This window comes from Carassius auratus, chromosome 2 (assembly GCF_003368295.1).
Source record: "Carassius auratus strain Wakin chromosome 2, ASM336829v1, whole genome shotgun sequence".
Classification (NCBI taxonomy): domain Eukaryota; kingdom Metazoa; phylum Chordata; class Actinopteri; order Cypriniformes; family Cyprinidae; genus Carassius; species Carassius auratus.
The window spans coordinates 2,353,621-2,378,106 of record NC_039244.1 but is presented as its reverse complement, the minus strand read 5'-3'; the positions used below and the strand labels follow the sequence as shown (position 1 = coordinate 2,378,106).

General features: G+C 35.9%; 1 protein-coding gene across 1 annotated transcript; it reads right to left on the bottom strand.

Moving 5' to 3' along the window:
• Nucleotides 1–577: 577 nt before the first annotated feature.
• On the bottom strand, nt 578–23,389 carry nectin4b (nectin cell adhesion molecule 4b). Its single transcript, XM_026277825.1, has 11 exons — nt 23,051–23,389; nt 16,422–16,616; nt 13,816–13,983; nt 11,900–12,178; nt 10,642–10,756; nt 7,511–7,650; nt 5,937–6,111; nt 5,790–5,865; nt 2,784–2,846; nt 2,508–2,693; nt 578–1,224 (listed from the first exon to the last, which is right to left on the bottom strand). The coding sequence occupies exons 1-11, from the start codon at nt 23,097–23,099 to the stop codon at nt 943–945; spliced, it is 1,728 nt and encodes a 575-aa protein (XP_026133610.1). The 5' UTR covers nt 23,100–23,389; the 3' UTR covers nt 578–942.
• Between the last annotated feature and the right edge of the window lie 1,097 nt (nt 23,390–24,486).

The following is a 24,486-nucleotide window of genomic DNA, read 5'->3' as shown; positions in this document are numbered from 1 at the left end:
TTGTGATTAGATTTTATTGTCAAATTTTGTTTTCATTTTAGTTCAAGTTTAAGTAATTTTATTAATTTTGTAAAAATATATTTATACAAGTTTTTATTATTTTTATTTATTTTATTTTTAGTTATTGTAGTACTTTTAATAAAAAAAGAAAAGTTGCATTGGTATAAGTTTTTTTATATTTTATCTCAGCTAATGTTTATTTCAAGTAATTAATATTTTATGGCTTTAGTAATTTTGAATTGTTTTTTTTTTGTCATTTTTTTTTTTTTGTCATTTTTTTTTATTTTTATATCTATATAGTTGTAATACATTGTTTTGTTCGTTTTAGTACTTAAACTAAATAAAAATTAGAAAATCAGCCTTTGTAACCTTGCAGCCTTAAAATAAAATGTATATAAAAATATCTTTTAAATTTTTCATGGTTTTAGTTTTGGTTAGCTATAACAATTATAAATCGATGTTAATAAAAAATATGGTTTCTCAATGCTGTATAATATATACGTATTTATTTAATTGTTAGCTATATATATATATATATATATATATATATATATTTTTTTTTTTTTTTATCGTCAGCTCATATTAGCTAATGCATGAACTAAAGGAAATCTTTTTGTAAAGGGTTTCCTCAAATCTTATCCAAATGTCCAGGTTTGCCATCAGTGACACTGAACATCTCCAATGATTGTGATGCATTCGAGTGCTTTGCAGAAGGATGATCATCAAGTCTACTGCAGATTTTCGCTATTGTGCACGAGTGATATGCACGACTGTTTTGAGCGTTAATGCTTTGCAAACGCTCCTACAGAAGAAAACCATGCCGTTTGAGAAAGTAAATGGTCATTTTTTTGTGCACTGCTCCTTTAAGAGTTTCTAGATAATCAAGCTGCATGCAGCGACGATCAGCACAACGCTTGAGCTGCAGGAAGGATGGAGTGTTGATCAGATGACGGATCTCTGTGAGTGTATGATGATGGCGTTGGGGTTTGCCCTCGGCGTCAGTCCGCCGTTGCTGCACTGGAAGTAGTTGGACACAGCCTCGGCTAGCTGATGGGAGATCACAGCGGAGCTTTCCTCGTCTCCTTCAGGAACTCGCTCTCGCTGCACGTCTCGGTGAATCTCTCGGCGAGAGCTGCGCTTCCATCCTTCACCGATGGCATCTACAGTCAGACCCGAGCTCAAGGACGGAGGAGGAGAACTCTGATCCCGGTGAAGCCCTGAATCCTGGAAGAGAAACACGTCATCTGAGATCTGCTTACAGCGAAAGGCTTGTTGGATATGTTGAATATGTTGAATAATCACTGTTTTTTCACTGCTCATGTCAAGTCTAGAAACATGATGATGTAGTTTTAACCCTATAAAGCTACAAAATGCCTCTAAATGATCCAGCTTTGCTGTTAAACCTGTTTCTGTCGTCTGATGGAAAGATAAGGGTTTTTTTAACAAGTAAAAGACCTTTTAATACAATCAAAATTTTCTCACTTTTTGGTTATAAATATTCAGTATCTGCACCAAATTGCACATTTTTGGGTCTCTGAATAAAACAGCAGTTTTTTCCTTTTATTCTTACTACATTTTTTTGTATTGTCACATTATTTTCATGATAATTAAGAACATTTTCCCTCCACAAGTTCATTCCCTTTTGAGGTCTTTTTTATAATCTCAAAGATTCTCATGAAAATAAATTATAATAAAATATATAATATAATAATAAAAAACTTACATTTTACAGACAAAATTTGCATAAAGGAAGAATATTAAACATACGAACATATATGTAATAGGTACGAAAATAGTTTGTATAATAATTATATAATTAATATAAATATTAATATATAAAATACACATTTTCTTTAGACATACAACAGTGACATGAATATAAAAAAAGTATATTTTTTTACAAATAAAAACAACCTTAATTTTTGGTTATTAATTATTATTCTAAAAGTTGATTCTCATCAAAAAATTAACTAATACAAATTTTATTTGTAAATTAAATGAGCATAAATTTAAGGCAGGAGAACCCATATATAAATACTTTCCTGATTTATTTGCATTGTGGTAATGATGCAAATCTTTTAAAATAATGAAAATGCATATCATTTCTTCTTTCTTCTGATTTTGTGAGAAATGACAGGAATTACAGAAGTTGCATATGAATATTAAATATAAATTTTTGTGCATTGTGGGATTTTGCGTGTAACACTATAGGAGTCTTAAAAGCCTGATGCATCACATATGACACAAAACAAAACATGCAAACTTTTTTTTTTGTCTAAAGCTTCAATATACTGATCTATTTAAAGAGTTTTCTGTCTGTTATGTCAGGCTTTACTGGGTTCAAGCATCTTTAGATCAGTTTTGTGATCCATGTCACTTAAATCGTAAGTTTGGGGTGCTCTAGAATTCAGTCAAAAGACAGTTTGAATCAATCGGTGTGAATCAGTTCAAACGGTCATTTCACGCATTAAGAAGTGATCTGATGTCACACACACACACACACTCACCAGTGACATATTGCTGGATTTGACGTAGGACTCAACTCTCCGTCTGCGCTCATTTCTCTCCTCCTCACTCTCTCTCAAGGCCTTGCTGGATCGCTCCGGCCGGTGTGTGTAGATGGCAGGACGTCCCAGACTGTCCAACTCTACGTTTCCACGTCTGCCTCTCACGTCACTCAGAGGTGAACGATCCTACAGAGAGACACAGATGCGTTTATTCTGCTGAGGGTCTCACTCACTCACTCCCTCACACAAACTCACTCTGGTGTGAAGCAAACTCACCTCCACTGATAAAACACTGCCCTTCATCACACTGTCCATCTGAATCAGTGAACCCTCCTCCAGCTGCAGACCACACACACACACACACACACACACACACACACACACACACAGAGGAGGTAGAGTATGATGCATCACATGACTTCAAACTGTGATCAAAAATCATGTTTCAGGAACACACTTCCAGGCAGGTGCACAACATTTACAGTATTGTTCAAAATAATAGCAGTACAATGTGACTAACCAGAATAATCAAGGTTTTTAGTATATTTTTTATTGCTACGTGGCAAACAAGTTACCAGTAGGTTCAGTAGATTGTCAGAAAACAAACAAGACCCAGCATTCATGATATGCACGCTCTTAAGGCTGTGCAATTGGGCAATTAGTTGAAAGGGGTGTGTTCAAAAAAATAGCAGTGTCTACCTTTGACTGTACAAACTCAAAACTATTTTGTACAAACATTTTTTTCTTCCTGGGATTTAGCAATCCTGTGAATCTCTAAACTAATATTTAGTTGTATGACCACAGTTTTTTAAAACTGCTTGACATCTGTGTGGCATGGAGTCAACCAACTTGTGGCACCTCTCAGCTGTTATTCCACTCCATGATTCTTTAACAACATTCCACAATTCATTCACATTTCTTGGTTTTGCTTCAGAAACAGCATTTTTGATATCACCCCACAAGTTCTCAATTGGATTAAGGTCAGGAGATTGGGCTGGCCACTCCATAACATTAATTTTGTTGGTTTGGAACCAAGACTTTGCCCGTTTACTAGTGTGTTTTGGGTCATTGTCTTGTTGAAACAACCATTTCAAGGGCATGTCCTCTTCAGCATAGGGCAACATGACCTCTTCAAGTATTTTAACATATGCAAACTGATCCATGATCCCTGGTATGCGATAAATAGGCCCAACACCATAGTAGGAGAAACATGCCCATATCATGATGCTTGCACCTCCATGCTTCACTGTCTTCACTGTGTACTGTGGCTTGAATTCAGAGTTTGGGGGTCGTCTCACAAACTGCCTGTGGCCCTTGGACCCAAAAAGAACAATTTTACTCTCATCAGTCCACAAAATGTTCCTCCATTTCTCTTTAGGCCAGTTGATGTGTTCTTTGGCAAATTGTAACCTCTTCTGCACATGCCTTTTTTTTAACAGAGGGACTTTGCGGGGGATTCTTGAAAATAGATTAGCTTCACACAGACGTCTTCTAACTGTCACAGTACTTACAGGTAACTCCAGACTGTCTTTGATCATCCTGGAGGTGATCATTGGCTGAGCCTTTGCCATTCTGGTTATCTTCTATCCATTTTGATGGTTGTCTTCCGTTTTCTTCCACGTCTCTCTGGTTTTGCTCTCCATTTTAAGGCATTGGAGATCATTTTAGCTGAACAGCCTATCATTTTTTGCACCTCTTTATAGGTTTTCCCCTCTCTAATCAACTTTTTAATCAAAGTACGCTGTTCTTCTGAACAATGTCTTGAACGACCCATTTTCCTCAGCTTTCAAATGCATGTTCAACAAGTGTTGGCTTCATCCTTAAATAGGGGCCACCTGATTCACACCTGTTTCTTCACAAAATTGATGACCTCAGTGATTGAATGCCACACTGCTATTTTTTTGAACACACCCCTTTCAACTAATTCAACTAATTGCCCAATTGCACAGCCTTAAGAGCGTGCATATCATAAATGCTGGGTCTTGTTTGTTTTCTGAGAATCTACTGAACCTACTGGTAACTTGTTTGCCACGTAGCAATAAAAAAATATACGAAAAACCTTGATTATTCTGGTTAGTCACATTGTACTGCTATTATTTTGAACAATACTGTACATATATAGCACATATTTGATAGTTTAAGCTTAATTTAACTATAATGTTTTTAATAGTGCTTTAGTTTTAATATAACTATAGTTTTATAGCTTAAGCTCACATTTCATAATTATAGTTTAAGGAAGAATTCAGAATTTCATGAAAACATAAAAAAGCAAATTTTTAGGACAATTTTTACGCATTGTGACATTATTTTCATGGCGACTAAAAACATTTTCGATCCACTAATGTATTCCTTTACTTTTGTAGATTTTTTTTTTTATTCTCAAAGATGCAAAAAAAAATAATATAGTAATACATATTTTTACAATTAAAATCTGCATAAACTAAAGTCAGGATAATAAACACTAAATAATATATAAATACTGATTATTTGCATTATGGTATTCAGAATATACGCAAGTTTTTAAATTATATAATATTTATGACAATTAAGAACAATCTTGCTTTTAAGTCTTTTGTTATTTGTTATTATTCCTAAAGATAAAGATTAAAAAAAAAAAAAAAAACACTAATGCAAATACTTTTTTAAATGAAACGAACGTAAATTAAAAGGCAGGAGAATAAAAACTAATATAGAAATACTTGCATTATTCTAATGATATGAGTTTTCTTAATTATGAAGCTATTTATGGAGAATATAATTACTTATTTCTTTCTTTTGATTTTGTGGTGAATCACAGGAATTAAAGAAGTGACAAATAAATATTAAATATAAATAAATCGATTTTCTTTTTTGCATTGCAAAATTATTTTCATGACAATTAAGAATATTTTCCCTGCACAGTTTCTTTACTTTTATATATATATATATATATATATATATATATATATATATATTTTAATAGTTTTCATTATTGTATTATTATTAGATTCTCATCAAAATAGAAATACTGTAATAGAACGAATTAAAGTCAGCATAAATAGTACAATAAATGGAAACTAATGTATAAATAATTTAACAGTAACAATTATATTAAACAAAATATATTCTAGCATTATGTTTAAGTACGTTTTCTACATTTTCATAACAATGCAACAATGCAAATGTTTTTTGTGTACAATATAATTTCTTCTTCCTTCTGTTTAATTTAGTGGTGAATGGCAGGAGTTCCAGCAGTGATGAGAACATTAGATGTGTGTCTCAGGTGTTTCTGTGGAGGCGTACCGCTGTCCTGGGATCCCCGTTGATGGAGTTGAGTCTCCTCATGGAAACCTGTCGTGACAGACTGATCATCTCCTCCCTGAGACACAAACACAATCATGTTGCACTGAGAGATTTCCTCTGGATGCATGTCTAAGGTCTCAGACTCACGTTCTGATGCTGAGCGCTCGCTTCAGCTTTCTGTTCTTGCGTTTAAGGTGACAGTTGACATAGATGATGGAGATCACTATAAAGATGACCAAAACCCCGGCGACAGACGCTCCTATGATGATGAGGAGAGTCTCTGATGGGCTTATCACAGGGTGTGGAAACTCAGTGGCATGCTCTGAAAATAGACAACAAAAACGGCTTCAGACAAAACTTCACTGTTTTATTCCGCACTGTGTCCTGAAGGTTTTCATGCACACTCATACAACATTGTGCGGATGATATTAGTAAAAATATTTTCCCTATTCACCGGTAATGTCTTTAATTTAATAAAAAAAGGTTAAATTATTATTTACAAAAAATAATAATAATAAAGTAAAAAAAAAATAAAAAAAGATAAAATATCAAAAACAATAAAAATAATTAAAAAATAAAATAAAACCACATGGTGGTTTAATTTAATTTAATTTAATTTAATTTAATTTAATTTAATTTAATTTAATTTAATTTAATTTAATTTAATTTAATTTAATTTAATTTAATTTAATTTAATCTCCACATGGGGGCAACAGAATCACAAAAGTAGACAAACGCTGAGTAAATTGATATAGTTTTTTTTTGTTGTTGTTGCATTGAATGGACTGTGTTTCAATTGGTTTCTGAGTCACTGTGGACTATGATTAAGATCTAAATTTAAACGATTCTGTAAAACATTATGAGGAAGTCATGTGGTAATAACCAACAGAAAAAACCCTGAGAAAATGTAGAGACGGGCCACAAACACAGAAATGTTTCCAGAATCAAACATCATCTTGGTTATTTTAAGCACATTTTCTGCTGCCCTGATGTTGGTACTGCTATTTTTAACAACATTTACAAACTTCACTTCGAGCTGAAAATATGTGTGTACTAAAGAAACAACAGTGATATCACTGATATCATGATATCATATCATATCAGTGATCCTAATACAAATATCTATATATATATATATATATATATATATATATATATATATATATATATAATTTTTTTTAAAAATCCTATATTGTATATATTCCTATATTAGGGCATTTAAAAAATATATGTTAATTATTATTATCATCTTGATGTAGAATCTTCTTTGTTTACCTTGTAAAGCACTTTGGGCAACCTAGTTGTATTTATGCAGTGCTATATAAATAAATAAATAAATAAAATTGATATATTATTTATTTAAATAAATATAAAAATTATTTAAAATAAATATAAAATATTTTTTTAATTATTAAAAAATATTTACAATTATTTACAAAAAATATTACAATTAAATATTAAATTAAAAAAAGTATTCTCGGTTTTAATTTCTGTATAAAATGAAAACAAATCTCATAAACAGGGTTTTTCCAGAATGAGCGTATAAATAAATCTGAGAATTGATGTAATGTACATTAACATGATTCCCCTCCCACAGAAGGAAATCTGTGAGAGAAGTGTCGTGGGAAAACCCATGTGGTTGTGTTCATCGGTCAGTGTGACGATCGGGTCTTGTGTCATTTGTATCTTTAGTAGATTGAACACCTACTTCCGATCTCCACTTTTAAACTCGGCTTTAGCGATTCCCACACTGTTAGCGGTCTGACAGATGTACACTCCTTCATCCGTCACGTTCAGAGGCCGAACAAACACCAGTCTGTCCTCCTGAACCAACACTCCTGCTGGGAGACGACCGGCCTTCCTGAACACACACACACACACACACACACAGAGAGAGAGAGAGAAAGAGAGAGAGAGAGAGAGAGAGAGACAAACATTAGTGGACACAATTATCTGTAGTGTTCATTAAGTGAGTTCAATGGAGACGTTCTTTGGAGTATATTTGGAAATATTATTATGAATTAAAATAACTGTCTTCTGTGTGAATCTGTGTTAAAGTGTAATGTATTTCTGTGATGCTCCGCTGTATTTTCAGCATCATTCCTCCAGTCTTCAGTGTCACATGATCTTCAGAAATCAGAATAATATGATGATTTACTGCTCAAGAAACATTTCTGATTATTATCAGTGTTGATAACAATAATATTTTTGTGGAAACTGTGATGCATTTTATTTTTCAGGATTCACAGATGAATGGAATTTTAGCATTTATTTGAAATAAAAATCTTTTGTGACATTATAAATGTCTTTACCGTCACATCTGATTAATTTAATGCATCTTTCATGTATAAAAGTATTCATTTCTTATTGACCACAAACTTTTGAACTTCTGAAGATGATGAGACACTGAAGACTGGAGGAATGAAGCTGAAAATACAGCGGAGCATCACAGAAATAAATTACAGTTTATTATATATTCACATAGAAAACAGATATTTTAAATTACAACAATATTTCACAATTTTTACTTTGATCAAATAAATGCAGTAAATAATGTTTTTTCCAAAAACAAGACTTAATAACTTATGCATATTCCTTTGCATCTAAATCGTGATTTAAGAATGTTCAGATATTTGTTCTGGAAAAGCAAAACAAACACTTTCTTTTTTTGAAAGACTGCATTTGCAATCCTCGAGCTTCAGTTTAATTGTGCATGAGACTTCCTCCATCAGTATCGGTCTTTAATCTGCGGTAGGTGGCTTTAACCCCTCAGACAGGTGTGAATCAGGACACACACACACACACAGTATTACTTTGGCCGATACCCCATAACATCACACAACTGCAGCGACGCCAAAAACCACATTAAACACATCTCAGGTTTCGGACCTTCACTGTAATTATCATCTGAGTATCATGTGACTCCTGCAGCCTGTTACCAGTACATTCTCCAGCACTACCTGAATGAAAACACCTCCTCAGCAACTGTATGCATGCAAATATGACCCACACACCATGCAACTTTAATAAAGCACCCACATGCATGATCTGAGGACTCCTTCACGTCTGCAGAAGCATGCATGACGATGCATAAATGTGGTTAATTGCAGTTGATGCGCTGCATTTTTAATCCAGTACGAAGCCTGTGTTTCTGTGTTGGTTAAAACAATCATTACAGGGCAGGAGGGTTATTTAGGGCTTAGCTTGTCTCGATACACCCCACCCTCATCATTTAGCATCCTGCTCTTTTTCTCTCTCTCGTTCTTTTTCTTTCCTGTCCCGTGCATGAAAAGCGCCCTTTTTGGATCTTAGCTCTCAGGTTGCAACGAGACACTGAAGCTTTTATTTTATCCTGAAAGGAGCATGTGAATATGCATCGCTGCAGTTCAGAAGCCTTTGTGATTTTGTTAAATAAAGAGAAACACAATGAGAGAAGGGGTGGAAAACTAGTGTTTTTGTAGGGATCTTTGCAATGTCGCTAGTTCAATTCGACACTCGTTTATGCAACTAAAGCGTGCAGAGTTTAAATAACTGTGCTGGTGATCTGGCAGACAGCAGCGTAATCAAATAATTGTCACACCTACAGACTGACCGTCTGATGCATACGACACAAACATGAGAGTATTTCCCAAAATCACAACCGCTGATCTCACTGGCTGCGGTAATCTTCAGAAGTTAGTCACGACTGGGTGCTATATAGCTAAAAATATCCTAAGTACTAAATAATTTCAATTAAATGTGTAAAATAATAAGTTGGAAATATTAAAATAAACACTAATACTAAAACAGTAAAAAAATAAATAAATAAATAAATAAATAAAAAATTATATTAATAAAATATTAAAATAGCAAAAAAAAATTCTAAACAAGTTCTAATACAATAAAAATAAGCACTAAAATAATAAAACAGCTAAATTAAATACAACATACTAAAAATAGTAAAAATAAATATAAATTATTAATGTAAACTACATACTATCAGTAAAAAAGGTGAATTGTAAAAATAAATACAACATAATAAAATAAATATGAATATTAAATTAGTATTATTTTAAAACAAATAGTAAAAAAAGCAAAATAGAAATGTATATTAAATGCTAAAATATATAGTAATACTAAATTAGTAAAAAAAAAAAATAATTTAATACCAAATACTAAGATATTTAACCCACTGTTTTCCCTAGAAAAGAGTTTGATGAAATCATTTCCATTTATAATAATAAAAATTTTACACATTTATTTATATAGCATCTTTCAAACATAAAATGTGACTTAAAGTGCTTTACATAATCAAGAATAAACTGTTAAATAAACAACATTAAATCCAATAAAACAAATACATCAAGCGTACAATATGTATACAACATATCTAAAATAAAACAGCACATTCAATAAAACAGACAAAAAAGAAATACTGATTGTGCTAGCTTCCCTAATATCTGAAGGTAATGTTTTCCACAATTTAGGAACATAATTTACGAAGGCTGCATCACAATTCTTTGTTTTTCTTTTCTAGTAAACCTGTATTGGAAGATCTTAAAGTTCTTGATGGGGTATAATTAACAAGAGAACTATCAATATAATTATCTCCTTGGCTTAAATAAGCAGAAGTCTTTTAACAGATTTTTGTGGAAGACCAGTAAAAAGTGCATTACTGTAGTCAAAAGTCTACTTGAAATAAAGGCATGAATTATTATTTCTGCATCTTTATGATTTAAGAGATACTGTGGTAATTTCTACAGCCAGACTGAAATAAAACAGATTTTAAAAACAAAAAGCAAAGCTAACTGTGGTTAGTCACTTCACACATCAGTCAGACTCAATCTTCCTGTGCTCTGTGAAACGGTGTTACCTGCTCCACGTGATGTTTTGAGGCAACGGGTTTCCTTTAACCACACATCTGAGCTCAGATCCCGAGTGTCCGATTCTCCAGGAACCAGAATCAGCGATCACTGCATCAGGAGGATCTGAAGCACAAACACAGGCTCACATCAACAACATTATCATTAACTAAAACTAGAAATAGAAAAAATGATTTGTATCACCTGAAATCAAATGTAAAAAAAACTGTTTTATGTAGATTAATTTAATCTACTAAATAAACTACTGGAGCGGGGGGAAAAAACTACAGAGACACACACACAAAAAAAAAAAACATAAAAAAAACCTATATTACTAATTTTTATAATAATAGAAAAATACTACTACTACTAATATAACACTTCATCATTGTTATCTTGAAATAAGGTGAACATTAATTGAAATAAAAGGAAAAAAATAAAAATAATATTATTATTATTATTATCAATATATATATACATACATATATATATATATATATATATATATATATAAACTTAATTCAGATTGAGCCCAAGGAAACATTTATTGCTTTCATTTAGTTTTACTTGATGTACTAAAATAATTAAAACTTAAATAGTATAATAAAAACTATATAGATATGAAAAAAATCTAAGACTTTAATGAAGATACAATACAAAAAAAAGAAAATATAATGCGAACTATTAAAAGCTATAACAGTATTTCACTGATACAAAAATAACACTGTATCAGGGTTATTATTGTTAACTAAAACCATAAAAAATTCAGTTACTTGAAATAAAATGAGCATTAAAATAAAACAATTAATTGTCTTTAAAAAATCTAATAAAAATGCTAAAAACTCAAATCAAAATGAAAAAAATGTTAACTAAAAATGAAAACAGAAAAATAAACTTTAAAGGCTCAGTATGTAATTTTCGCTGCACATATTCAAAACAAAGAAACAAAGGCGTAGTTTGATGGCACCATGATTGAGTGTGGAATCATGGGAGTTGTCGTCTTCATCCCCACAAAGCCAATGCAATCGGACAGGACTTGGGCAGAAATCATGTTCATGTATGAGCTAACGTATTAAAGATTTATTAACGTCACTGTAGTATGAAGCAAGGTGAGGCTGAGAGCTGTGCACGCTCTTGGGAACAAAAAATGCACATATTGTGCATACAATTTTAAATATTAACAAAATATAATAGTGACACAAAGAAAAGAGCAGCATGGACATTCCCCAAAATGTTGATTATTGGTTGATGGGTTTAAGGATGACTCACAGTGCACGATGAGTTTGTTGCTGATTCTGTGCGGGCCGTCGAGAGCTGGATGCCACACCAGACAGTCCAAGCGCTGTTTGTTCATGCTGCGCAGTGGATGAAGGGAAAACTGCGAGGTTACGACTCCATCCTCTCCAGTACGGTTCTGAGACTGCCCAGGAACGTCCGTGTCCCATGACAAATGCGGCGGAGGGTGTCCAACCGCACGACAGAAAGCAGCTGCGCGGAACGACTGGCCTTCCTCAAGGATCACCGGATCCAGAGACGAGATCGGATAAACTAGTGAAGGAGGAACACAGATGAAGGACTGTGTTAAAGCATAATAACACTGCAAACTGTGGCATTTCAGAACATTTTAAGGCAAGAAAGTAATAGATAATCACTATACTTCCCCATTTAATAAATCACAGTACATTATGAAAATTGTCTTTTATTGTTTGTATGTTTAAATATGTAAAAGATTCATTTTCTAGTTAAAGATGCACTCATTTGCATAAATTTTCTTGAACACTGGATAAAGTCAGGATCAAACTTCTTGTTTGATTTGGCTGACATATTAGAGTTAAAGATTTCCACAGAGGAGACTATTGATTTCTCTTTTTAATCACTCCATAAATCAGAAAAAAGTCAAAAGACAAAAAAAATACATATTTTTTGCCATGTTTTATGAGTAAAATGTTATATAAATCATTGTGAATGATATATGAACAAACCCCTCAGTAAAAACCTTCAAAATATAGAGAGGAATAAAAACCTAAGTTTTGGTGTTTGTAAGTTCTGCTGAAGTAGAGATAAAAACTCATTTTGAAAAAAAAACAGCCCGAAACGTATAGGCGCAAATAGATAAAGTGCAGAAATAAATCCAGGCAAATGAAATATGAACAAACCCCTCAGTAGAAACCTTCAAAACATAGAGAGGAAAAAACCCCTAAGTTTTGGTGTTTGTAAGTGCTGCTGAAGTGGAGAGAAAAAACTCATAGCTTTTAAATATGTGCATTTTCAGCATGTTTTAGGAATAAAATGTTGTATAAATCAGTGTGAATGATATATGAGCAAACACCTCAGTAAAAACATTCAGAATATAGAGAGGAATAAAACTCTAAGTTTTGGTGTTTATAAGTGCTGCTGAAGTTGAGAAGAAAACTTTAAAGATACGGACTGTGATTAAAATCAACAGATGCAAATAGATAAATTGCAATTAAATAAACACTTAAATGTGTATCTTAAATTTTTTTTATTCCACTTATCTGAATAGGACAAGTTATGGAAGCAAAAATAGACCAAAATCTCAAAAATTACCAGTGCATGAAAAAAACTATTGATTTGGTCGGTGTAAAACATGGCCAATAATCATACATAGATATAAACAAAATATTGAAAATTAACATAGAAAAAATTATTCCATTAACAGACTAAATAAAAGAAAATGCAACACATAACACCCTAAATGTACATTATTGATGATAACATTTTTTATATATTAAATATAATAATATTGATTCATACTGGGAATGTCCATCTACTGTTTTTCGCCATAAAAAATGTTAATTAATAATTTTTACTTGCAAAATCTATAAAGTTCACAGTAAAATTACATATTATGCTAATTATGGTATAAAAATTACATTTAATGTTATCTGTAACTTATAGTTACCCAAAGGTAATTTTTTTACTGTACAAATAAATGTATCTTTTTTTTTTTTTTTTTTTTACAGCATATTACTCTCTGGAGTGCTACGACACAAAGGAATTACAAAAGCAAAGTTATTTTTAAACTGGTTTGTTTAGCAGAAACAAAAAACATGTTGATTTTGTACCTTACTGCAGATTAACGGTTTAACAGACCTTCCTTTAGCAAACAGAAGTGAAATGAAGCTTGAGAAAATCAAGTGAAATGTGAAAAGAGGGGATCTTACTCCAGACAGTCAGACTGATTTGTCTCTCGAAGCTTCCAGAGGGAAAGGTGGAGATGTGGCAGGTGTATGTGGCCTGATCAGCTTTCTTTGTGTTCAGAATCAACAGCGTGGAGTCGACGGTCGGTTCGGAGCTCTCGAACTGAACACGATTCAGAAAATCAGGAGACGCTGAAATAAAACAACGGAAGAAAAACATTAGATTCAATTAGAGGGAAATTCTCAAGAGACTTGTGTCAAAAACAACACAAAATTAACAAACGGTTGTTTTATTCCTGGACATTCTTTGAACACCCTATATGGAAATCACATGCAAACTTCAGTATTTACGTTTAGTAAATGTCAGTGTAATGTGAATCCACTGAAACCAAATCGATTCTCCTAAGCTCTTATTGTTTCATCAGAAGTCTTGTTTCAAAGACACTAAGAATCACCAGAAGATTCAGGAAGACTTTTTGCTGCTTATACAAAAGCTGCAGGTTCAATCCAAATTACAAGTGACCCCTTAAATCCTGTCGTATTCAAACCAAGGTGATTAAGTTAACTAAAACGAAGTAATATCATAAAAAAAAAAAAAAAAAAACCTATCTCATTTGAAATAAATTACAGCTAAATGTAAACTACGTGTAATTTTTCTTTTATTAAAATAAGTTTAATTTTTAATTGTAATTTTTCTTTCTCATTTTCATTTTGTAACAGCTTTGTAACAATATTATGTCTGAAACTTAAAATGAAAATCAATAGATAGACATTTGAAAAGAATACAAACTAATAAAAATGCCTAAACTAAATTATTAAAACTTCAAAATGAAATGAAAAGAGAATTTATAAAAAAATAAAAAATAATTCACAAAAATCTTATTTTATTTTTTATTTTAGTTTTCATTTTCATATATACTTTAACTTGATGTATTAGAATAACTAAAACTAAAATAAAAAAAAAACAAATTGAAACTATATAGACTTTTTATAAAACAACTAATAAAAATGACAAAAAACGATAACCTTACTTTAAAATTCAAATAAAAATAATATATAAACACAAAAACTTTAGTCTCTATAGTCTACTATAATAGTTTCTCAGATAATACTAAAATAACACTGTTTCAACCACAAAAGAAGTTATCAGGATATGCAAGTCACATTCTGATCATTTCTTTTGCTCTTTTTTATTCCCTGGTGGCCACAGCTCAAGTTTCACGGTGAAAACATGTTAAATTTGGGTCTGTTATTCACACAAATGATCACATGACTTCAAAGTGGAGTGGAATATAGCGTTTAAGTTATAGCAGCTACTGTTATGATATTTTATGATATTCTTATTCACAAGCTCCTCTGTGTTTCACAGAATTCAGTCAGTCATACAGGTCTGAGCTGATATGAGGGTGAGTAGATAATGACAGAATATTTAGTTTTTTGGGGGGTAAATTAAAGCAATGCACTAAAACACAGATGGCATGTATGAGTCGGTTCAGATAAAAGAGCCGATGAACACAATGCACCATTGAAAATATTCGTCATGAAACACGTCTCTAGGTGACAGACGCCCATCCGAAAACAATGCGTGTGAAACTGTTTCTATTTAACAAAACTGCTGGGGGGAAATGATGATTGTGTCTGTTTGTGCTGGGTGGATGAATCACCAAAACACACCAGTGTTATTTTAGTATCACTGAGATACTATTATGGTTATTAATATTTAATAAATACTTACATGCAATGCATGATTTTTTATTCATCAATTATTTTGAAATAGCTTTTATTTTTACATTTCAACATAATTTTACACCGTGTTAGTAGCCGACTTTTGTATTGTTTTTGTAATTATTATTAATCTAAATAGTTTTCATAAAAAAAAAATCTGTTTCACTTTTAGTTATTTTAGATACATATTTTATATCCAGTTACACTAAATGAAAATGAGAAATGTTAAAATGTCAACTCATTTCAGTTAATGTTTATTTAAATTCAAGTAAATAAATGTAAAGTGCTACTTTATTATAATTTATGTACTATTATATATTTTTGTGTTTTCAGTTTTGATTTCATTTTAATCTTACTAAAAAATTTGTAATTTGTTTTGTCATTTTTATTAGTTTTTTTTTTGATAATCCGTATAATTTTTACTTTATGTTGTAGCTAAAATAAATGATATATTTCATTTATTCATTCAGAATTTATTTATTACTTCATTTAAAATATTACTTTCATTTTAGTGTCTATGAAAAACTATTCGTTTTTTCATATTTTGATAGGATCAGATTTTATCACATTTTCAATTTTCATTTTAAGTTAAGCTAAACTTTTTGTAATTTTGTTGATTCTTTTTATTTAATTTTCCTTAGTTTTTTAGTGTTTATATAGTTAGTTTTATTATTTATTTACATTTTTATTCATTATTTCGTTTTCAATTTAATGGTTTTCATATGTTTCGTGAACTATAATAACCACATCTCACACACACATATTTCAGCCCAAAAATCACAAGAAAACAAAACGAAGCCTGTTTTGAGGACCATTAAATTGTTCTGCATTGTGAAATCTGAGCCACAAACATTCCTAACAGGTTTTGTGAGATTCACTCAACTAGTGTGTGTTTGTACACACACCTTCGGGTCCTTGAATAAAGTGTCCGGTGATAATCTGTTCTCGTTCTCCTCCTGGTTTCTGTCTGGACCAGGTCACTTGCACCACGTCCTCATTGGCCTCCGCCCTAAAGCGGCAGGGCAACCGGGTCTGTGCATCAGAGAACGAGCGCAGGGAAAGAGACGGAGACGGCTCGATAAACCCACTGTGAACACAGACTGAGACATAAAGAGACAGTGTGAACATCTGCAAACAGCACTGAATGGGTTAACTATTAGACATGAGGTGAGGGCCGACGACGGTTAATAATAAACCCATGCTATCATGATCAATCGTTCTTGCCCTACAAACATGTCACAAAAAACCAAGGACGTTCCCATGCAGTGCAATGAGAAAGACACAGATGTGTGACCTTTCCACACACACACACACACACACACACACACACACACACATCATGAGGTGAGATGAGATGTAAATGATCTGCACATATAACACACTGATTGAGAGCTGAAGAAATCAAGGCTCCTCAGAAGATGTGAGATGTTCTGGAGGCTTGTGAAGATCATTCCTCCGCTGAGGAACAGTGAAAGTAAAGCTTCTGGAAACAAACGCTCCTCAAAAGATCCTGAGGATCAGATTTGAGACTTGTTCATCTGGAAATGTGACTGCGGTTATTCTGACCTTTACTTGATCAAAATCAGTCCAGATTTGACACGTGAATTACCCTGAAAGAGATTTGACTGGATAAAGAAACTCTAAACTATCAATCGGAGACAGAAGACGTGGAGGAGATTGACCGGTTTGATTTACAGATCAACTTTGTCTTGGGTATTTCTTATAAATGCCTCAGAAACAGAAATAGTCACTGGTTTTTATCCAATAAGAGTCTAATCTATTAAATGTATGTCTATCAGCATTTATTGAGTTGATCTTTGATATTTGATGGCACTCTTGAGATCTCGTGCATTTTTTTTACCCTGGTATTGGCTTTACGTTTAAGGACATTTCTGCTCCTTTTGTATGATTGTGAACTGTTGTGGGCCTCCACTTCATGTCCAGTGTAAAATCATCCTGAATCAAAACCAGAGGAGAAACTCTGGACCAGACTCTCTTCTTTCAGAATCGACAAAACGAGACAGAAAGCAGAAGACAGTGTGAGGCATAGTGAGAGAATGTCATCTTGCACTTCTGGTTATTGTTTGTTCTCGTTTCAGGTGACAGAAACACTCAACACACACTGACACGCCACATGTTTAAAATAACAATACATACTTTACACACACACACACACACACACACACACACACACCCTTCTCTGTCTTAATTCTATTCAACTCAGACAGCTTTATTGACATGAAAAGCATATTTTGTATTGGCAGACCGTTCGTTTGATTAAAAAACACAGGAAGTAGTTTGGAACAATAGAGTGTGTTTGGTGTGTGTGTGTTAGAGAGTCCGTGAGTGAGTAAGTGGGTGACACACTTGTGTTGATGATTTGTGTGGGCCGAATAGTTAAGAGTGAGTGTGACTTCGGCTGGATGATCTCCGTCAGTCTCAGCAGCAGCTGAAGGAGGGGAGGGCTTTATAATGGTATGTGCTGAGGTCACTCGTCTTCAGGTGTTTCCAGAATTTGAAGACTATTTTTTTAATGTTTAGAAGGAGAGGGTATTTGGCCTAATTCTGCCCTGCATCCATTGTTTTGTTTATATTTTTGGACAATGAGCATTCACACATACACACGCACTCATTCACTCACCTCCACACACCCACTGACTCACACACACACCTCCACACACTCACTCTCTCTCACTCACCTCCACACACTCACTCTCTCACTCACACTCACCTCCACAAACTCACTCACTCATAGTCACTCTCTCACGCTCACTCACACACTCACTCTCTCACTCACCTCCACACACTCACTCACTCACACACCACTCACTCTCTCACTCACACACACACTCACCTCCACACACTCACTCTCTCACACACCACTCACTCTCTCACTCACACACTCTCTCACCTCCACACACTCACTCTCTCTCACACACACACACACACTCACTCACCTCCACACACTCACTCTCTCACACACACACACTCACTCACCTCCACACACTTACTCTCTCACACACCACTAACTCTCTCACTCACCTCCACAAACTCACTCACTCATACTCACTCTCTCACGCTCACTCACACACTCTCTCACTCACCTCCACACACTCACTCACTCACACACCACTCACTCTCTCACTCACACACACACTCACCTCCACACACTCACTCTCTCACACACCACTCACTCTCTCACTCACACACTCTCTCACCTCCACACACTCACTCTCTCTCACACACACACACACTCACTCACCTCCACACACTCACTCTCTCACACACACACACTCCCTCACCTCCACACACTCACTCTCTCACACACCACTAACTCTCTCACTCACCTCCACAAACTCACTCACTCGTACTCACTCTCTCACGCTCACTCACACACTCACTCTCTCACCTCCACACACTCACTCTCTCACACACACACACACTCACTCACCTCCACACACTCACTCTCTCACACACACACACACTCACTCACCTCCACACACTCACTCTCTCACACACCACTAACTCTCTCACTCACCTCCACAAACTCACTCACTCATACTCTCTCTCTCTCACGCTCACTCACACACTCACTCTCTCACCTCCACACACTAACTCTCTCACTCACCTCCACAAACTCACTCACTCATACTCACTCTCTCACGCTCACTCACACACTCACTCTCTCACACACACACACACACACACTCACTCACCTCCACACACTCACTCTCTCACACACACACACACTCACTCACCTCCACACACTCACTCTCTCACACACCACTAACTCTCTCACTCACCTCCACAAACTCACTCACTCATACTCTCTCTCTCACGCTCACTCACACACTCACTCTCTCACCTCCACACACTCACTCTCTCACACACACACACACTCACTCACCTCCACACACTCACTCTCTCACACACACACACACTCACTCACCTCCACACACTCACTCTCTCACACACCACTAACTCTCTCACTCACCTCCACAAACTCACTCACTCATACTCACTCTCTCACGCTCACTCACACACTCACTCTCTCACCTCCACACACTCACTCTCTCACACACACACACTCACTCACCTCCACACACTCACTCTCTCACACACCACTAACTCTCTCACTCACCTCCACAAACTCACTCACTCATACTTACTCTCTCACGCTCACTCACACACTCACTCACTCACCTCCACACACTCTCTAACTCACACACACTCACCTCCACACACTCACTCACCTCCACACACTCACTCACTCACCTCAACACGCTCACTCACACACTCACTCACCTCAAAACACTCACTTCCACACACTCACTCACTCACCCCCACACACACTCACTCTCTCACACACACACACACTCACTCACCTCCACACACACACTCACTCCCTCAACACACTCACTTCCACACACTCACTCACTCACCCCCACACACACTCACTCTCTCACACACACACACACTCACTCACCTCCACACACACACTCACTCCCTCAACACACTCACTTCCACACACTCACTCACTCACCCCCACACACACTCACTCACCTCCACACTAGGGCTGCACGATATTGGGAAAAAATGACATTGCGATATTTTATTTTTCTGCGATATATATTGCGATATTTTTTCTTACAAAAAAAATGGGGTGAGCACACTTACATTCTTATTTTAAATGATTTAAACATCCACACCATTGTGTCAATTGATTAATATGCGCCAGGGAGAGAGACAGCGCTCGTGTTGTTTGAAGATGGCTCGCTCTCTCTCGCGCGTGCACTCTCTAGCGCTCTCTCTCTGTCTCTCTCGCACTCTCTGTCTCTGTCTCTCTCGCGCTCTCTGTCTCTGTCTCTCTCGCGCTCCCTCTCTCTCTGCCCTGTTATACTTGCATGTGTTTTTCAGTCCTGTCAATGATAAACTTTCACTCTCTGATGGTTAAGCTGTGCAATTAATCGGCGAATCACATTCATCAAGGGCCGGGGATTAGCTGGCCCGTACAGTTAATGAATAACGGATAAACTACAACAGCCTACATCACACATCCTGCAATGTGACTATCGTGGATTTGTACATCGCGATATCGATGCTTAAACTACACATCGTGCAGCCCTAGTCCACACACACTCACTCACTCACTCTCTCACTCACACACACTCACCTCCACACACACACTCTCCCAGTCACCTCCACACTCACTCACCTCAACACATTCACTCACACACTTACTCTCTCACTCACCTCCACACACTCACTCACTCTCCTCAACACACTCACTCACACACCACTCACTCTCTCACTCAAACACACTCACACTCACTCACTCACCCCCACACACACTCACTCACCTCCACACACTCACTCACTCTCTCACTCACCTCAACACACTCACTCTCACACCACTCACTCTCTCACTCACACACACTCACACTCACTCACTCACCCCCACACACACTCACTCACCTCCACACACACTCACTCACTCCCCCACCTCCACACACTCACTCTCTCACACACTCACTCTCCCACTCACCTCCACACACACTCACTCACTCATACTCACTCACCTCAACACGCTCACTTACACACTCACTCACTCATACTCACTCTCCTCAACACACTCACTCACACACTCACTCACTCACTCATACTCACTCACCTCAACACACTCACTCTCACACCACTCACTCTCTCACTCACACTCACACACACTCACACTCACTCACTCACCCCCACACACACTCACTCACCTCCACACACACTCACTCACTCCCCCACCTCCACACACTCACTCTCTCACACACTCACTCTCCCACTCACCTCCACACACTCACTCACTCATACTCACTCACCTCAACACGCTCACTTACACACTCACTCACTCATACTCACTCACCTCAACACACTCACTCTCTCACTAACCTCCACACACTCACTCTCTCACCCTCACACACACTCACTCACTCACCCACCTCCACACACTCACTCTCTCACTCACCTCAACACGCTCACTTACACACTCACTCACTCATACTCACTCTCCTCAACACACTCACTCACACACTCACTCTCCCACTCACCTCCACACACTCACTCACTCATACTCACTCACCTCAACACACTCACTCTCTCACTCACCTCCACACACTCACTCTCTCACCCTCACACACACTCACTCTCTCACCCACCTCCACACACTCACTCTCTCACTCACCTCAACACGCTCACTTACACACTCACTCACTCATACTCACTCTCCTCAACACACTCACTCTCTCACTCACCTCCACACACTCACTCTCTCACCCTCACACACACTTACTCACTCACCCACCTCCACACACTCACTCTCTCACTCACCTCAACACGCTCACTTACACACTCACTCACTCATACTCACTCACCTCCACACGCTCACTCACACACTCACTCTCTCACTCACCTCCACACATTCACTCACTCACACACACACTCACTCACTCACCTCCACACATTCACTCACTCACACACACACACTCACTCACTCACCTCCACACACCCACTCACACACTCACACTCTCTCTCACCTCCACACACTCACTTACCTCAACACACACACACACCTCCACACACACACACACACACACACACCTCCACACACACACCTCCACATAATCACTCACTCACTCACTCACTCACACACCTCCACATATTCACTCACACACATACTCATTAAATTACTCACTCACACAAACATATACACTCTCACGCACTCACTCACTGTCTCACACACATACACACACACATACTCACTCACTGCCTCATACACACACACACACACACACACACACACACTCACAAACATACAGACTTACTGACTCACACACAAATACACACACATGTACATTTACTGACTCTCACACATCTCACACACACACACACACAAAACAATTAACTCCCTCACACACACATATATACACAACTTACTCATATTCACAAGGTGAGTGTGAATTCACGAAGTACAACATGTTCCTGGATCAACATCCTTGTTTATTCTAAAACAACATTCCAATCAACCAATCAGAACTGAGATCTAACTTTTCAGGAAACATCTGTTTTAGGCATAAAATCAGGGTTACGTGCTTCTACACCCTTGTTAATCAGCTATCATTTCCTTCTGATTATAGAACACACACACACTCACTCACTCCCTCTCTCTTTCACACACACACTTGCTCCTTCACTTATTTCCTCCATGTCAGTCATAAATGAGTGAGTAATGGTTTTTGAAGCTGGTTGAACTTTAATTACAGTAGAAGAGAATGTGACTGTTCCACATCACAGATCAATCATCACACACCCACACAAACACACACTCTGAGCTAACATCTCATTCTGAATCATATTCAGCCAATATACTATTTATATTCACCATTTACTTGACTAAAAAGGCTGCATGAAACGCACAATAAAGTAGACAAAAAGGACAGATGTGCTGAGAGAGAAACGACTAAATGATTTCAGGTACACGAGATTTTCTTACCCATCAATCTGAAGCCGATCACACAGACGAGGGCCAGAAGTTTCGTCATTCTGCTGGTTTATTCTGCCGAGATATTGCTCTGTTATTCCTCAACGCATCTCGTCATGTCCCCACGCGCTTCTTCTCTTAATCCATCTGAAACTGTGTTATTAAATATGGAGGGATTATTGGTCAGCATAATAAAGTAAGTATGCGAGATGAAAATGCGATTTTGTCACGAAACATGAGCTGAAAGTCTACGGAAGGACTAATAAACTCCTGATTAAACTCCGTTTGCAGTGAGTTCACGCATTCAAACGGGCTCAGGTGCGCGTTCATTCACACCTGTCCTGCGCGTTCACGTAGGCTCCGCCCACCACTTCCGCACACAGACACACACCTTTGACATTTGAGTTTAGCACTGACCCAAAGCTTTTCTTACTATCTCAGGAATCTCTGTGATGGATTTCTAGAAATGTATTTATATAAAAAAAAAACTCTCTGAACGCACGTCGAGGTGTGAATTTCTTTCTTTTTTGAGGTGTATGGGTTGTTTTGTGATGTAGAAATGAACAGGACAAACCAGTTCAGATGTACATTCCTCACATTTCTTGTTAACATGCCAACAAGCAGCCAAGAAAATGTCAACTCCAGTGAAGAGGGATATACAGAGTTTGTTTTTACTTTATAGTAAAAGAAAACTATTAATATATATTGTTATTTAACAATTATTTGTATTATTGATATAACCCTGATAATTTTTAACTACTATGTATATGCGTGTTAATTTATGTGTACTTGTGCAGAAGTTATTTCTGTCGTTCTAATATGATTGGTCACGTGCTGTGTGCGGATAGTTTACCCGCGCTTGGGTTTTCTCTTGTTTTTGTATTATAGTTAATCATTACGTTATTTCCCAGACAATGGTTCAAACTGTTTTATAGCGCCATCTGCTGGTTAATACATCGGACATATGACATATACATCATAAATCGTTTATATATATTAAAAATATATATATTTAATGAGATAAACGTTCTCATTAAGTTCTGAACAAGTTATTTCTTAATGTTCTCTGTTCTCTTTTTTTTTTAAATGTTCAAATATGTTATTTTTGTTACACTAACATTAAAGGAACATTCCATTTTTCAAACATCAAAGAACGTTCCGAAACGAGCGGTTACATTTAAAAACGTTTGAAGAACGTCCGACTTGGGAATGTTACCAGATATTGTTAAATGAACGTTATATTAATGTTACTGGAAGAACATTTGAAAGGTTTATTTGCAAAAACAGATAACTAAGTTTTTTTAATTTATTTTTTTATTTCAAATAATGTTTTTTATTATATTATCATGTTTGTATTGTGTTAGCTGTATTTTTAGTTCTTTTTTAACCTAATTGAAATAAATCATCTTCATTGTGATTGGAATTAATTGGGATTCACAATAAAAAAG

Bases quoted from the DNA above. Each gene is read 5' to 3' on its own strand.
- nectin4b (XM_026277825.1), bottom strand. From the start codon at position 23,099: ATGACGAAACTTCTGGCCCTCGTCTGTGTGATCGGCTTCAGATTGATG. The intron at 6,112-7,510 runs GTGGAGATCGGA...GTCTATTTTCAG, and splicing joins CGCTAAAGCCGAGTTTAAAA to AGCATGCCACTGAGTTTCCA. The intron at 5,866-5,936 runs GTGAGTCTGAGA...TTTGTGTCTCAG, and splicing joins CGAGCGCTCAGCATCAGAAC to GGAGGAGATGATCAGTCTGT.